Raw genomic sequence first — 16,990 nt, forward strand, 5'->3', positions numbered from 1 at the left:
TTTAAAAGTGGGTCCTGAGGAAAAACATTAAAGAGAAAGACAAGAATGAATGTTAAAAATGTTTTTCATTGTATCCCTGCTCCTCCTGTCCAGCCTGTGAATGCCATCCAGATGGTTCCGTAAGCCACCAGTGTGATCCAGTAACAGGCCAGTGCCAATGCAAGCCAGGAGCCACTGGGCGTCAGTGTTCAGACTGCCAACCAGGCCAGTGGGGCTTCCCTAACTGCAGCCCCTGTCAGTGTAACGGCCACACGGACCACTGTGACTCACGCACAGGAGAGTGTATCGGCTGCAGGGACTACACAGCTGGACACTTCTGTGAACGGTAAGGACCCTTCCATCTATTAGCTTTGTTTGCTTCACTGGTGGTTATCTTATTTAGTGTAAATGCCTTGTTTTTCCCAGATGTGTTGAGGGCTTCTTTGGAAACCCGGTGCTTGGCTCAGGGGAGCACTGTCGTCCCTGCCCCTGTCCTGGTAACCCAGGCACAGATCATTTCAACGGGATCTCCTGTCAGGCGGACCACACCTCCAACCAGATCATCTGCAACTGTCAACAGGGATACACTGGTGAGCGATCACACTTGCACAGAATATCCACAGTAATCAGGAGAGGATTGTACTTCTCTGTTTCATTTTGCTTTTCTTTTCTTTTTCCCTTTTCAATATTAACGTTCATCTCATCTGACCTTTACAAGTGTAGGGCTATATACAGCATAAATACTTGCAATTTTGTCTTATTAATAAATGACTTAATATGCAGCTGTCATGTCATATGCTACCTCTTCTTTCTAAGGCTCACGCTGTGACCAGTGTGCCCCTGGTTACTTTGGCAATCCAGAGCAACTGGGCGGTCAATGCCGGCCATGCCAGTGTAATGATAACATTGACACCGAGGACCCTGAGTCGTGTGACCGCTCAACTGGCCAGTGTCTCAAATGCACACACCACACCGTTGGCCAGTCCTGTGATCAATGTCAACATGGTTACTATGGAAATGCTTTGGTCCAGGACTGCAGACGTATGTAATGACAGCAGTATCTAGATTTAGCTAACTGTACATGAAATCTACTGTTTTTCCATCTGTTTATTGAACACATTTGTCGTCCCAGGTTGCACCTGTGTGACTGCCGGTACCATCCATTCTGCCTGCAGTGATGGGGAGTGTCACTGTGACCAGCAGACTGGAGCTTGCCCCTGCAGGGAGAACGTGTCTGGCCATAACTGTGATCAGTGTTCTCCCAATCATTGGAACTATGGACAGGAGCAAGGCTGTGAGCCCTGTGGGTGTGACCCACACCATGCATTGGGAACTCATTGCAACATGGTAACACAGCTTGAAGGCACCAAAAAACACAGAAATGGTTCATGGAAACATGAACTCAGACAGGATACTATTCTGTTTTTTTTGTTACCTCATACTTTCTTCTTTTTGCCTCTTTCTGTCATTTACAGTTCACAGGCCAGTGCCACTGCCGTTCAGGTTTTGGAGGAAAACAGTGCACTGAGTGTGAGCAGTTCCACTGGGGTGACCCAAGGGTGCAGTGTCAAGGTAACTCACCATGTGAACATTAATGTACAGTAGATATAGGCTGGTGACAAAAAGAAAAAAACAGAAAAAAAGAAACTTAGATGCTTTCACACAAGTGCATTTCATCCAGGTTTAGGTGACTTTGAAAGAAGTCATAAGGTTGGTTTCCATAAATGCATTTAATCGACATTTTGAAATTCTGCGTAAGAGAAGGTTTATGGAGATGGTACAATTCCAAGAAAATCACAAATTAAAAAGTAAGTTTTTTCACCTCTTTTCAGGTTTTTTTTTAACCTTTTTAGACTGAATACAAAAAAAAAGGATGTGGCGACACCTTATTTCAATTAATTCTCATGCAGTGAACATTTAAATCACATGGTCAACTGATAAGATGTTCACTTGCTGAACAGCTGTTTGCTACACCTTTCCAGGTATTATGATGAAACATGTTTAGTACAAGTCCTGTGGACTGATGAGGACACTGTATTATTCCTCTGTCTCATCCACATGAAAAGACACCAGAACCATTCTCAGTGAAAAGCACTGTTATCTTCTGCTTCCTCTTCTTTATCGACAGAGCCATATGTAACGTAACCTATATCGCCACCTGCTGGTGAGAGAATGCAGCCTTGTTGATTTGCTCCAAACCAGTTTATGGGAATGTACATGATTTGCATTTTTGTTTTTGCAACTTATTTTCTTCTAGTTTTCTTCAAATTTGCTCAGTATTTTATTTTGTGTTGGTGCACACAAAGACATTAGTAAACTAGGTCGGAAAACTGTGGTCAACACATGATGACTGTGTGTGCTACTGCAATATATAAAGAAAAACAGAAAAACAAGGTTGTGGTTGACAATCAAAATTGTAAAAATACCTAATATTTTCTCCTAACCACTTTCCCTTGATTTTGATAAAAAAATATCATGAAGCTGAAAACAGATGTGAAGGATAATTCACTCAGGACTTAGGAGAAGACAATTGCAGCTTGAAGAGAATCCATTTGCATTTAAAGCAAAGTTGGAGTGGATTAACTGATGAAAAACTGTAATGTTATGTAGATGGACTATAAAAACCTGTCTTTAATATTTAACCCAGGGTTATGTTAAAAGTCAATATAATCCTCTGTATCTGCCGTTTTTGTAGACTCACTACAACCTTTAAATGTGTTTCCCTTACAGAGCCTCTGTTTTTAGTTCTCCTCACCTGTATTTGCACTCTTTCATTTCTGTCTTTGTTCCCCTCCTTCTCTTCCTCACTCTTTTCAGAGTGTAACTGTCACCCATTGGGATCTGAAATGGCACAGTGTGACCGAATCACAGGAGCATGTGAGTGCAGGGAGGGAGCAGCGGGGAAGCGCTGTGACGAATGTGCTCGTGGATACACTGGTGACTTCCCGAAGTGCGTCCAGTGTCATCCATGCTTCCAGCTATGGGATGATGTGGTGTGTCAGATTAAAAGGGATCTGGAACACATCCAGTTCACTGTGGAGAAAATATTAGAGAGTGGAGTCACTCCAGGAGCTGATGACAAGCGAATCAAAGAACTGGAGAGGAAACTGAGGCAAGTCCAGGATCTGATCAGTACAGAGGACAGCGACAGAATCCACCAGCTGATTGGGCAAAGCATTGATGACCTCAGGTGAGGACGCCACTCAGGGCTTGGATGTTTTGTCGCTAACTTTTGGGATGTATATACGTAAATGCCCCTTGATGCTTTGTACTGGTGTGTTTCACTTTGTTCTTTTATTTTGTATTTCCTGTTGAGGGTGGATGTTTTATTTTGAAAAGTTTTTGTACATGTTTGTAAAGTGGTAAGAGTCGTAAAGACAGTGACAGACAGGTGGAGAAGGTAAGAGGGAGAGAACAAGGTTGAACAACAAAAAACGGGAAGAGAAAAGTAAAAAAAGACAGGGAGAGAGAACGAGTAGTTTTGGCATCAGCTGGGAAATGGGAACAAGGTGGTTTATGATGTGATCTATGTGTGTTTATAATGATTTTAGTTAGTGTTTATACCTAAGTTGCTAATCTCCCGCTAACAGTATTTAATGTATTTTGTGTTCTGTTTGTTATGATTCTATTTAGCTCTTATGTTGGTCTGTGAATGTCTGTTATTACCTGAACAATAAATGTCTAAAGCTGGAGGCATATATATATATATATATATATATATATATATATATATACATACATACATACATACAGTACAGGCTAAAAGTTTGGATATATTTATATTCTAGTTTCTTCAAAGTAGCCACCCTTAGCTCTGATGACTGTTTTGCACACTCTTGGCATTCTCTTGATGAGCATCAAGAGGTAGTCACCTGAAATGGTTTTCACTTCATAGCTGTGCCTTGTCAGGGTTACTTAGTGGAATTTCTTGCCTTATTGATGGGGTTGGGACCATCAGTTGTGTTGTGCAGAAGTCAGGTTGATGCACAGCTGACAGCCCTATTGGACAACTGTTAGAATGCATATTATGGCGAGAACCAATCAGCTAAGTAAAGACAAACGAGTGGCCATCATTACTTTAAGAAATGAAGGTCAGTCAGTCTAGAAAATTTCAAAAACTTTGAATGTGTCCCCAAGTGCAGTCGCAAAAACCATCAAGCGCTACAACGAAACTGGCTCACATGAGGACCGCCCCAGGAAAGGAAGACCAAGAGTCACCTCTGATGCTGAAGATAAGTTCATCTGAGTCACCAGCCTCAGAAATCGCAAATTAACAGCAGCTCAGATTAGAGACCAGATGAATACCACACAGAGCTCTAGCAGCAGACACATCTCTACAACAACTGTTAAGAGGAGACTGCGTGAATCAGGCCTTCATGGTCAAATAGCTGCTAGGAAACCACTGCTCAGGAGAGGCAACAAACAGAAGAGATTTATTTGGGCCAAGAAACCCAAGGAATGGACATTAGACCAGTGGAAATCTGTGCTTTGGTCTGATGAGTCCAAATTTGAGATCTTTGGATCCAACCGCCGTGTCTTTGTGCGACGTAGAAAAGGTGAACGGATGGATGCTACATGCCTGGTTCCCACCGTGAAGCATGGAGGGGGAGGTGTGATGGTGTGGGGGTGCTTTGCTGGTGACGCTGTTGGGGATTTATTCAAGATTGAAGGCAACCTGAATCAGCATGGCTACCACAGCATCCTGAAGTGACATGCCATTCCATCCGGTTTGCGTTTAGTTGGACCATCATTTATGTTTCAACAGGACAATGACCCCAAACACACCTCCAGGCTGTGTGAGGGATATTTGACCAAGAAGGAGAGTGATGGAGTGCTGCGCCAGATGACCTGGCCTCCACAGTCACCGGACCTGAACCCAATCGAGATGGTTTGGGGTGAGCTGGACCGCAGAGTGAAGGCAAAAGGGCCAACAAGTGCTAAGCATCTCTGGGAACTTCTTCAAGACTGTTAGGAAACCATTTCAGGTGACTACCTCTTGAAGCTCATCAAGAGAATGCCAAGAGTGTGCAAAACAGTCATCAGAGCTAAGGGTGGCTACTTTGAAGAAACTAGAATATAAGATATGTTTTCAGTTATTTCACACTTTTTTGTTAAGTACATAATTCCACATGTGTTCATTCATAGTTTTGATGCCTTCAGTGAGAATCTACAATGTAAATAGTCATGAAAATAAAGAAAATGCAAAGAATGAGAAGGTGTGTCCAAACTTTTGGCCTGTACTATATATATATATATATATATATATATATATATATAAATAAAATGAAATACCATATGCCTCTGATGCTGACTTGACACGTTCTAGGGCGGAGATCGCATTGACTGATGGGCGTCTGATGGGTGTTACTCGGGAACTAAATGCAACAGCACAAGATGAAGGGGCACTGAGAAGCACACTGAGTGACCTGGAGATGGATCTGAGGGACATCAACAGCACGGTGTCTCAGAAAAAGGAAGTGCTGGAAGATTACCTCACCTCAGGATTTACAGGTAGAAAACCAGAGTAAAGTTGTAAAACTCATGCAGTGTTTTTAAGTTAGTTCACTGTAGGCACGGGGGGTGAGATGTATTTGTTTTTATTACTTTAGTAGCAATACATTAGTGTAAAAATACTTCATTACAAGTATAAGTTGTTAATGGAAAATCCCTCTCAAGTTTTAACGACAAAATGTTCTTCAGGTGAAGTACTTGGTTTTGTCGTCTGGGTGATACATTAAATATAATATCATTCGATCATTAATGCGAAGGTGAAGCACTGGTGTTTTTGCACTATGTTACTGTTAGAGCTGCTAACAGCAGAGGTGTTTTTGTCCAGGTTTATATACAGATGCACTACATCCTTCTGAGGGATCATTACATTGTTAATGTGAGAGGAAATAATCATAATAAAAAAGTTCTTAAGTAGAAATTCGTTTTCAGGTTTCTTCCTCTAATCCTTCATTTTTGGTGACATATTGGATGATTGATTTGTTGAAATTAATATATGAAAGAAATCGCTATTTTGTGGAGCTGTTCAGAACACAACATCTATTTATGCATTTGAAGTCCTTGAGTAAATGTACTTTGAGGAAAACTATGAAAGCACTCAGGTCAGGTAAAACACAAAGCTCCTAAAAACACAAACTCTTTCTGTTTCCTCACAGATCAGTTTGAGAAAGTCAAAAGGTACTATCGGGAGTCAGCAAAAGCTGAGGAGAAGTGCAATGCTTCAGTGTCTGGTCCTTCCAGCCCCGTGGAACAGTCAAAAGAAACCCGGGGCATCACTGAAAACCTGCTGGATGCTGGCAAAGACAAGCTGCTTAAAGCTGTGGCTGCTCAGAACAGATCTTTAAATGAGCTGCACCAAAAAGCCCATGACCTGGATAAAAAAGTTCACCACCTCAATCACAAGGTATGTACTTACTTATAACAGTAATCAGGGTTTACATAGACATTTACATAGACAACAGGTTTTACTCCTCAAGGACTAGAATAATCATCCCATTACAACAAAGAAGTATATGTTCAATTTATTTAGTGAAATATATTAGGTTTACTAGCGCAATGATCCATGTGGTACCACGGTGTTAGATGTGATAGTTTTTGTGCTGGGGAGAGCTGACTTTTGGGAAATGATGTGAGTCTATATTTTAGCAGTTAGTTTACATCCATTTATTTATTTTGAAGTACAAATATACAAAGCAAACAGGTGTGAAACAGATATTTAATGAACTGGAGTATTGAATACAACTGCAAGCCTCTGTTACAGTATTTCACTGGTATACTTCTAATATATCCATCTGAAAAGGTTGTAAAGTGAAATTTTGTGAAGTATATCTCAGAAGTACATAATAATTAGAATGAGGGTTTTTGTATTATTTGGTTTGAAAGAGTGAAAATGCATACATTTATAACTGAGTTGAATTCACAAAAATCTGAAACCCTTCATAGCTACTGCAGAAACTGATTTTATAATATTTTGGATTTTGATCAAAACTTTTTTTATCTTGTCAATTAAATGCACAAAACACTAAATTACTATATCAATATATTACTATATTAAGATTAACCTTTTAGGCACCTGAGTTTGTTTTTCCATTAAATATTCAGTTTTGATATGAAGATTTCAAAAAGGTTAAGTTTTATTCAGTTATGTTGCGACTTTGGCGCTTAAAGGGTTAATATGAATATGAATAAATTACTAAACTGATATGGTGTGTTCCATAACTATATGTATATTAATAGCAGACTTGAATAAATGGCATTGGACATTTATGAAACAGGTTATTTTCAGTACCTGGTGTAGAATCTTTTGTTCTTTATTTTAAATGTCTCATAATTAGTCTGTTTTTTACTCTCCTGTGCCATTAACCCATTGGTTTCACTGTGAAACATTAACTAACTGCACCGTTGCTCACTCTAGGTCTGTGGTGGTCATAGCAGTGCTGGTGCAAATGGCAGCTGCCCAGACAGCAGATGTGGTGGGGCTGGTTGCCGTGATGATCAGGGCAACCGTGTGTGTGGTGGAGAAGGATGTAATGGAACAGTGAGCACTTCTTTGACGGCACTTAAGCACGCCAGGAATGTCACCGACAGTCTGAACTCTGCACACGAGGAGCTTCAAGGCGTGGCTAAAAAGGTCCTGGGAGTCTCTGAACATTATCCCATGAGCTGAAAGTAACATTGAAGGTTTCTCATTTTCTTCTGCCATTAATTGTGATTCTTTTATTGACCTAACATCCTGGTTTTGTGTGCAGCTCCAGGATTTAGTTACTCTGACCCAGGATGTGAAGAACCAGGCTATGACCTCACTAGAGAGAGCCCAGAAGAAGAAGGACCACTTTGAAAACTCCAACAAGAAGCTTAAAGATTTTATTAAAAAGATCAAAGATTTCCTCACTGGTGTGTTATAGTAGCTTTTTGTTTGGCTTCATTCACATCTACACTCAGGCCCAAAATAATTCATACCCCTGGCAAATTTTGACTTAAAGTTACTTTTATTCAACTAGCAAGTTTTTTTTTTTTTTTTTTTAATAGGAAATGACCCAGGCTTCAATGAACAAGAGGCATCATGGAAAAAAATATTTCTCAACTTTTATGTACATTTCAACAAGTGGCATGTCCAAATGTATTCATATCTTTCTCAATAATCAATAGAAATGCCTTTATTAGCTCATTTTGGATGTGACACTTTCTGTTTAAATGTAAATAGAAGCTGAGAAAAAAAAAATTTCTCAATGATGCCTCTTGTACATCGTCTCATTATCATTTGGGAGAAGCCTATGTCATTTCCAGGAAAAAAAGAAAGAAAGAAAGAAAAAAAACTTGCTGATTGAATAAAAGTAACTTTAAGTCCAAATTTGCCAGGGGTATGAATAATTTTTAACTATGTTTTTTTTTTTTTTTTTCCACTTAAGTTTTTATTGAAATTTTATAAACACATAGTCACCAAAAACAACAAAAAACGAACAAAAAACCTTGCTTGGGTACATTACATGACACTACATTTCTATTCTTTAATCAGTGCATTTATTCTGTTTTTTTGTCCAAATGTGCTTCTTGTAGTCGAAGTTTGTGAGTTAATTTTTAATTTTTGACTATGTTGAGTGCAACCATAGCAGACATTTTGCTGCTACATAGTATGCAGTAAATGTGCTTGTCTTGTGTTTTGCAGAGGAAGGAGCAGACCCAGAGAGCATTGAGAAGGTGGCTCTGCAGGTCTTGTCCATCACCCTTCCAGTCAACAGGACTGCTCTAGATAAAATGGTCATGGAGATCAAAGACAGCCTTGCCAACCTCACCAACATTGAAGGGATTGTTAACCAAACCACGCACCAAGTTAGCAAAGCCAAGGACCTGCTGGAGAAAGCTAAAGATGCTAAGTGAGTAATGCTAATGTTGCTTATGATCTTTGTGTCAGCAGGACATTGTCTTTGCATTTGTCTCTGTATGACACAGGCAGCAGGGTTCATGTTCAATGTGGGGTTTTTAGTGGCACCTAATGGTGAAATAACAAATTGCAACCAACTGAATAATCCATGTTAAATTCCTTTGTAATTTCATCTACTGTCTATTTGACTGTTGTTTATTTTTATATCCAACTAATTGTGTAAAGCCCTGTGAGGCAACCTTGTTGTGATAAAGGGCTCTGCAAATACAACTGAGTTGAATTGAGCTGAATACACAATACTCTAGTATGTGTACAGGAAGACTCATGGTCAAAATTTCCTCTTCTTCCTTTGTTGTGATGTCCTATCCTGAAATGGCTGATCAGAGCATCTTATTATGTTATTATGTTGTATCAGAGCAACAGCCACTTGGTTCTGTGAGGATTTATGAGGACTGTTTTTGCTCTGAAGGTTAAGACACTGAAAAACTCATTAAGAAGATTAAAAACTAAACCCAGGGCTTTATTAAAAGAACAAATACTGAACATTGTTTTCACTGAAATTGCATTCTTATTGTGCAGGAGCCGAGCTGAGGGAGTGAAGGACGCAGCAAATAATACCAAACGGGCTCTGGATGTTTCTAAAAAAGCCATCAACAAAGCAGCCGCAGCTCTGAAAGATGCTCTCAACAACCTGAACAGTACGAGGAATGCTACTACTGAGGTATGATTACAATGGAAGACATGTTTTATATATGTACTTTGAAATAAATGGTAAATGGACTTATATAGTGCATTTTCTACATCTTCATGGTGCCCAAAGCACTTTACAATTCCTCACATTCACCCATTCACACACACACACTCATACACCAGTGGGCAACTGCTGCCATGCAAGGCGCTGCCCGGCCCTACTGGGAGCAATTAGAGTAAGTAGGGATGCACCGATACAGATAACAGTACCGGGTATCGGTCCGATACTGAGCTTGCGCAGTAACACTCATACTCGTAAAGTGCTCCGATACAAACACACCGGTAACACTTGACGGCAGCGTGACGTTCACCTCATAGTGCAGAAGGTACACGGCGGAGGAGTAATGTCAGCAGCGTGGAGATTTTTCAAAATAACCAATGGTGACAAAAGTAACAGTTACTGCAAGTTGTAATAAAGAGGACCTAACGGTTGTGTGTCCAGAGCCACATAAAGATCATCATATTATCTTATAAGGCTCTGTGCGCACCCAGACGGAGAAGCAGTACCACCGACAACTGTGGAGGTAGCGAATCTTTTCAAAGAGCGACTGTGTGAGTTAGAGGAAAACTACTGACATATTTATGACAGCTACCCTCATCAATATCAACATTAGCATCCGCATTAGTACTACCTCCTCTGTCGTCACCATGTTTGTTATTACTGTCTTTCTTCTTCTTCTTCTCAAAAAACTTTACTCTTCTTCATGGTATTTGTCCAGTGTGGTTAATTAACAGCGGCACCTTCTGGTGGATTGATTAAGAAACGTTCATTCCAGTGCAATAAATGTCAGTAGCAGCACTTTGTTACTGTCAGACTTATGACAATGACAATAAAGCATATTTTCAAAAGTAACAAAGAACTGTAATGGTATTATTAAGTACTCATATCGGTACTCAGTATTGGCGAGTATTCAAATGTAAGTACTTGAATAAAAAGGGTAAAAGGTGCACATGACCTCAGAATACTAGCAAACCCACGATTGTCCAGCTCAAGACACGAAGAAGTCAGTAACTTCCGGGTCATACCAAATCGGATGTCAAAAATGTCAACATGAAACCTGTTATTTGGTCCATTTACTTATTTCCAATTTTTAATTTGTGCATTCAGTCGAAATAATGAAAAACAACTCCTTTTTGATTTTTGGTTTTTGATCGGACATGAATAATGAAATAAGGAGTCATTTTTTCATTTTCCAATTGTGGATTCTCAATTGAATATGAAAAGAACGAATGACACACGGATTTACTTGTACTCGGTCTGGAAAAAAGTGGTGTCAGTGCATCCCTACTTTGAAGTAGTTTGAAGGAGAAAGGTCAATATCGAATGTTCCCAGAAGTTGTTTGTGCAGCACTTTATCGTAAATCTTTCTAAAAATATTACATTAATAGAGTCCTCTATACCTGAATCAACATATTAGAGTTATATTATCCTCTGGACAAATTCTGACCTTTTCCTACACTGATATCAATACAAAACTCTCCATTCTTATGTTTTTCATTCATGTCCTATGTACATTTTTATATGTTTTCTTCAGGTGGACGAGAAGTTGATGGATCTGGAGGACAAGCAGATGGATGTTATGATGCGTTTAAGTAACCTTACAGCAGAACTGGAAGCTCTTAGGAACAAGACCGAACAAAACAGGGAAATGGCAAAAGACGCCAAAGTACTAGCAAACAATGCCACAAATGTAGCGTCGTCACTGGAGAAAGTGAGTACGGGCCTCCTGAGTGGTGGTGTGTGTCCAGTTAAAAGCAGACATGTTTGTTACTTTAATGGGGTCATATTTTGCTAAACCCACTTTTGTAAGTCTCTGGTTCATTTATTTGTGTATTTGGACCCTAATAGTTCAAAAGTTTGAATTTGAACCCTCCAGGTGCTGCAGTGCTATCTTTATATTCATTTTGGCAAAAATCAAGTGGATTTCTATAACCTGTTTTAATTCCTGCTTAATTTGTTACATCTATAACTAGTTACGTCATGACATTTGCACATATAAGGTTAAGACTTCCGACAAACATTTCTCCGAGTATGGCATAATTGTTTGTCAGCAGCAGCGGTTGTAGTCCATACTGAAAATATGTCCATACTTTGAGCCGATTACCTAAAATGTTCAGTTGTTGGTTGTATTAACGAACACAAGTGGCTGAACGGGACGGAAAGCATGGTCAACTACCTGGAGGGGTTGGGGCGTGGAGTGGCTCATTTGGATTTAAAGGGCCAGTGCTCAAAACAACCTTTCAATAGGGTTGAAGATGGGCTTGTGGAGTTTAATTACTGAAGAATTCAGACCCAAGCATAGCATTTACAGTTTATGTAGACCACAGGGAAATGTTTTAAAATGCATAATTCCATTTTAAAAAAGCAAAATATCACTCCTGTAAAATGTGGGAATGTTTAGTGTAAAACACCGTTGCTGTAACTACATGTCCTTTCTCAGAGCCTAAATGACACCGAGCAGCGGTACCGTGAGCTGCAGATGAAAGTTGGCTCTTTTGGTGATGAGTCTGGAGGTCTGGACAGCATCCACCAGAGGGCTAAGAATATGAAGAAGGAGGCGGAGGACCTCCTCAACAAGGCTAGCAAAGGCATGGAGCAGCTTAAGAGTAAGTGCAACACATCTCCAAGGGTTATTTTAGGGGGTAGTTTTTAGTTCAAAAGACAACTTTGCCTTTTAGATCTTTCACAGTACAGAGCGTCCATCTTAAGTTCATACTGTGATGTCTCAGGTGGTGGTTTGACTGTATTTTGCACAGTTTAGCACAAAACATTCACTTGGATACAAGGTGAACTGAAGAGATTTCGGTAGCCAGAGGTCAAATTAGTGTGACCTCACAACACTTATTCTAAATTTCTAACTCTAACTGCCGTTAATTCAGACCAGTGCATGAATTATGGGCACATCTGAACTATCTGAAATTATATCTTTATTTGTAAATATATTTGGTCACGTGAATATACAGGGTTTCTGCAGGTCATTAAAAAGCATTAAGTCATTAAATAGATTTTGTGAAAACTAAGGCCTTAAATGGCATTAAAAAGAATTCAATTCAATGTCCAGAGACATTAAAAAATTAAATACAGTTGATGGGGAAAAAAAAAACATTGTTATTCACATTTTATTTTGATTACATAAACATTTAATAATTTTGATTGGAAGTATAGTGTGATGATGGACAGGTGGAACCCTTTAATTGTCTGTTGTTTATGGCCAATGCTTGAAGTCACAACACCGGACGCTTGGAATGCAACGTGCTGTGAGTGTGCTCATGCTGTGGCGACAGTGGAGGGAATATTAGCAAATGTTGGAAAAATGGGAAAATGCAAGTTTCAGCAGAAGTGATTGGAGGAGGAACTATTCACAACCTGGTTAAAGCCTGGCAATGGTAAACCGTCATGTGTATATATAAAACTATATCTAAAACTATATCTGCAGTTGGACATGGGTATTAAGTTTGTTTAAAGTGGCATTAAAAATTATTAAATTAGATTTCCTGATACCTGCAGAAACCCAGATGTAGGTTTTTTAAATTATACAGGGCAAAGAAGTGACATTCAAGAAAGTTAAAAAAAAAAAAAAAAAAAAAAATATATATATATATATACATATATATATATATATATATATATATATATATATATATATATATATATGTATATCTTGTTTCTAATACAATATATTTAATATATTTGATTTGTCTTAATAAGATGTTCATGCAAATATTTAGGTTAAACATGACATTTCACATGACAGATCACAGTGGATCTACAAATACACAAAACATTTCATAACAGGCAGAATATTGTTAAAATGTCACTTTGTTTTCTTAATAAATTTCAGGTTTTTCGTGGTTTTAGATTATTCAGCTTTTTTGTGTGAAGATAGTTTGTAGATGTAAACATTTTCATCATTTAATTTGACTTTTTTTTTACACTAAAAGAAAGAGAAAATTTTGCAGTTGTCATCATTTATAGGTGATTATGGTGTTTTTTAGGGATGCACCAATACCACTTTTTTCCAGACCGAGTACGAGTACTTACATTGAGTACTTGCCGATACGAGTACTTAATAATTCCATTCCAGTTCTTAGTTCCTTTTGTAAATGTGCTTTATTGTCGTTGTCATTAGTCTGACTGGAACAAGGTGCTACTACTGACATTTAATGTGTTGGAATGAGCATTTCTCAATTAATCCACCAGGGGGCGCCGCGCTTAATTAACCGTACTGGACAAATACCATGAAAAAAAAAGTAAAGTTTTTTGAGAAGAAGAAAGTCAGTAATAACAAACATGGAGACGTCAGAGACAACACTAATGAGATACTACTATTGCAGCGTTTTAGTTAGTAAGGTTTAAAAACGAAGCTTCTGCAGGTAGAGAAAAGATAAACGAGGGATAAGTTTCGTTTTCACTTCCGCCCACTGTGGTCTGCACCGCTCCGTACCCCCAGCCCAGCCATGGGTAGTTGTCATACATCTGTCAGGGTAGTTGTCATACATCTGTCGGTAGTTTTTCTCTAACTCACACAGTCGCTCTTTGAACAGATCCTCTACCTCCACGGTTCCTGGATTGTATTCTCTGTCTGGGCACGCATTTGCGAGTACCTGAAAAATGGATGGAATGTATGCAGAGGACGGACAGAACGCTCTGTCCGTATCCGTCTGTCTAACGTTACTTGCAGTCAGTGTTACTTTTATCGCCGTCATTTATTTTGAAAAATCTCCACACTTTTCACACTCTCCACACATTATTCCTCCTCCATGTACCTGCTGCACTGAACTGTGAATGTCATACGGCCGTAAGTGGTGTCAGTGCATTTGTATTGGATTATTTTTACAAGTGCGAATACGAGTACACACACTGAGTATCGGAGCCGATGCCTGATACTGGTATCGGATCGGTGCATCCCTAGTATTTTTTACTGGTCCCAGTAACTTTTCCATCGTATTAAGCGGTAGATGACCCCTCAGTGTAATTTTTGCATTTCACAAATTCATCCAGATTGGACCTGGTTTTGGCTCATGGACCATATGTTTAACACCCCTGCAATAGGACATCTGTCACATACATAAATGTAGGTTTTCTTCTGTTGGTTCAGGACTAATAAAGCAACCTCAACCACTTGGATCATAACTGCACTGGACTTCTCTGCACCTATTCATGACATCTTTCACCTTATGAACATTATAAACACAGTTAACCTGGATCATACACTGTCATCGTACCACCGCTGCCCTACTACTAATGTTCTGTTTTTCTTCGCATCTGCAGAGCTGGAGAAAAAATTCAAGAACAACGAACAGAAGCTGCAGAAGCAGCGCCTGGAGCTGGACGAGCTGAAGGACAACGCTACCATGGTGCGCGATGAGATCCGGGATCAGGTGCAGAAGTACAGCAACTGTGCGTAAGGACTTCACAGTGCCCCCCCCCCTTTACTGTTTGCTGCTGTAGTCCAGAGCAGAGTCACAAGTGAACAAGTGATGCTGTAGCTGAGATCAAGAAAGCAAATAAAAAACATCAGCCATGAAAATGCGACCCTGCTCTGGTACCTCCATTCTCTCACTGCTATTTAAGGTTTTACACATTACCTGTCAAGTGTTATATCACAGAAATACATTTCTCTGTTCATGTACTGTACCACTGTTTGACTCAAGGATATTATCCTGTATGGTGTTAATTTTTTTAAGCTATTAAAACAAGAGGACGACCAAATTTTTTTGTATAGGCCATGATAATTGATTTTGGAAACGATTAACAGTGAAATATTATGCAGTAAGTTATCTCCAACTGTTATTTTGACCAAATGTTCTTAAGATTTTGTGTGTTTTTGCTGTAATTTGACCACATTTGTATGCTATTGACAAGAATACATTCCTATTCAGACTTAAATTCATGAAAGATTGATTTTTTAACTAAATTGTTTATTTTTTATTACAAAATAAACTGAATTATATATAGATATATGTATGAATGCATATAAAATACTCTTGTTAAAGAGACGGACGTTGCAAATAAATTTGAAACATTTTATGGTAAATTCATGAATATTTGTGTTCTGTTTGTATAATGTGTGCACTATTTGACATTTTACACATACACATAGTTTTGATGCATGGTCACAAGGGGGCGCCACATGTCTAGACTTTTTTTTCTGTCTTCAAACTCCATCTCTGCTCTTTTAGAACGTGTTAATCTCTGTATCTGTCCATTCTGATATACACGTCAGCACCTTTTATGCACTGTAATCATCAGCTTTACTCAGTAGTCTTTGTATACCTGGTTGTACCTTTACTGGTCACGTGTCTGCTGCTCCTTTTATTCCCCTGTTCCTTTCACTATTCTCTTCAAAGTTGCCTTCTGGCACTGGATCCTGGTCTGGAAACAAAGAGAGGCTGTGCTCTAGCAGCGAAGGGAATGTGTAATATGACGATGAATATGAGATTTACAGCAGCCTTTGTCCTGGAGAACAGCCTTCAGTAGTCAACCTCAGACACCTGCATGAACCAAACGCATTAGAAAGAGCGTCATTAGAATAAAGAAAAGCACACAGGTGAATAATCTATTAAAAGACTGGACTGGTGAAAAGAAAAAGAAAGGCTACAGAGGAGGATGTGGATGAATGGGATCAAATCTACTGAGAAATAATTATGTGACTGACAAACTGAAATGGAAGTGGTCCCAGGCACCTGTTGGATGAGGCTGATGTTTGGAGTCTGAATGTGGGGGGGGGGGGGTCTGTGCGCGGCCACTGGTTGCTCATTGATGCAATCAAAGGGAATCTAATCCGTCCAGCAGGGAGCGCGCATTCCTGCTCCCAGTCAGACCTGCGCAGAGGGGGGGCTCCACGGAAAACATGCAGTGGGTTTCAGAGGGAAAGGGTCAGAGCTGCTTCAACTTCAGCCTGTTAAATGAAAGCGGATCTTTTAATATGTGTCTGTAACCTGTAGATTGATCTGTTTCATCCAACTGACGTTTAACCCTTTAACCCTTTCATGCATAGTGGTCACTACAGTGGACAGCTATTCTACAGCTGCTGTCTTATATATTCATGGATTTTGTTGTTTTAGTTCCATATCAGCCAACACAGCGGACACTAATGCATCATCCTATACACTGCAATTCATACCGTTATAGTAAATTTGCTGTTCTTTATAAACCTAATCTGCAGTGATTTGTTTAAGTGTAAAAAATTGCTTGATATCGTTTCGTTATTAGACTATAATTAACAGGGGTTTTTAACAAGAAGGTGTTTTTTTTTTTGCATATTATCTCCATGAAGTGAGAAATAACTAGTATTAGAGTATGTTGAAATGTGACGAAAACATCAGATTAGCAGCATTAAAATGTTTTCACACAGTGTATCAGTAAAT

General features: G+C 39.2%; 1 protein-coding gene across 2 annotated transcripts in view; it reads left to right on the plus strand.

Annotated features, from left to right (window-relative positions):
- Positions 1-15,128, plus strand: part of lamb2l (laminin, beta 2-like) — a 70,681-nt gene extending 55,553 nt beyond the window's left edge. Inside the window, exons 21-35 of one of the 2 annotated variants that reach the window (XM_030139167.1) lie at positions 94-325; positions 406-569; positions 796-1,020; positions 1,112-1,326; positions 1,455-1,551; positions 2,797-3,169; positions 5,306-5,490; positions 6,144-6,391; positions 7,403-7,618; positions 7,737-7,881; positions 8,654-8,861; positions 9,449-9,590; positions 11,155-11,331; positions 12,061-12,226; positions 14,892-15,028. In XM_030139167.1, coding sequence (XP_029995027.1) covers positions 94-325; positions 406-569; positions 796-1,020; positions 1,112-1,326; positions 1,455-1,551; positions 2,797-3,169; positions 5,306-5,490; positions 6,144-6,391; positions 7,403-7,618; positions 7,737-7,881; positions 8,654-8,861; positions 9,449-9,590; positions 11,155-11,331; positions 12,061-12,226; positions 14,892-15,028 — 2,930 coding nt within the window. Of the gene's footprint in view, positions 1-93; positions 326-405; positions 570-795; positions 1,021-1,111; positions 1,327-1,454; positions 1,552-2,796; positions 3,170-5,305; positions 5,491-6,143; positions 6,392-7,402; positions 7,619-7,736; positions 7,882-8,653; positions 8,862-9,448; positions 9,591-11,154; positions 11,332-12,060; positions 12,227-14,891 lie in introns of both variants that reach the window. The other variant, XM_030139168.1, reaches the window with a different exon arrangement.
- Positions 15,129-16,990: the final 1,862 nt, after the last annotated feature.

Source organism: Sphaeramia orbicularis, chromosome 7 (genome assembly GCF_902148855.1).
Source record: "Sphaeramia orbicularis chromosome 7, fSphaOr1.1, whole genome shotgun sequence".
NCBI classification, from domain to species: domain Eukaryota; kingdom Metazoa; phylum Chordata; class Actinopteri; order Kurtiformes; family Apogonidae; genus Sphaeramia; species Sphaeramia orbicularis.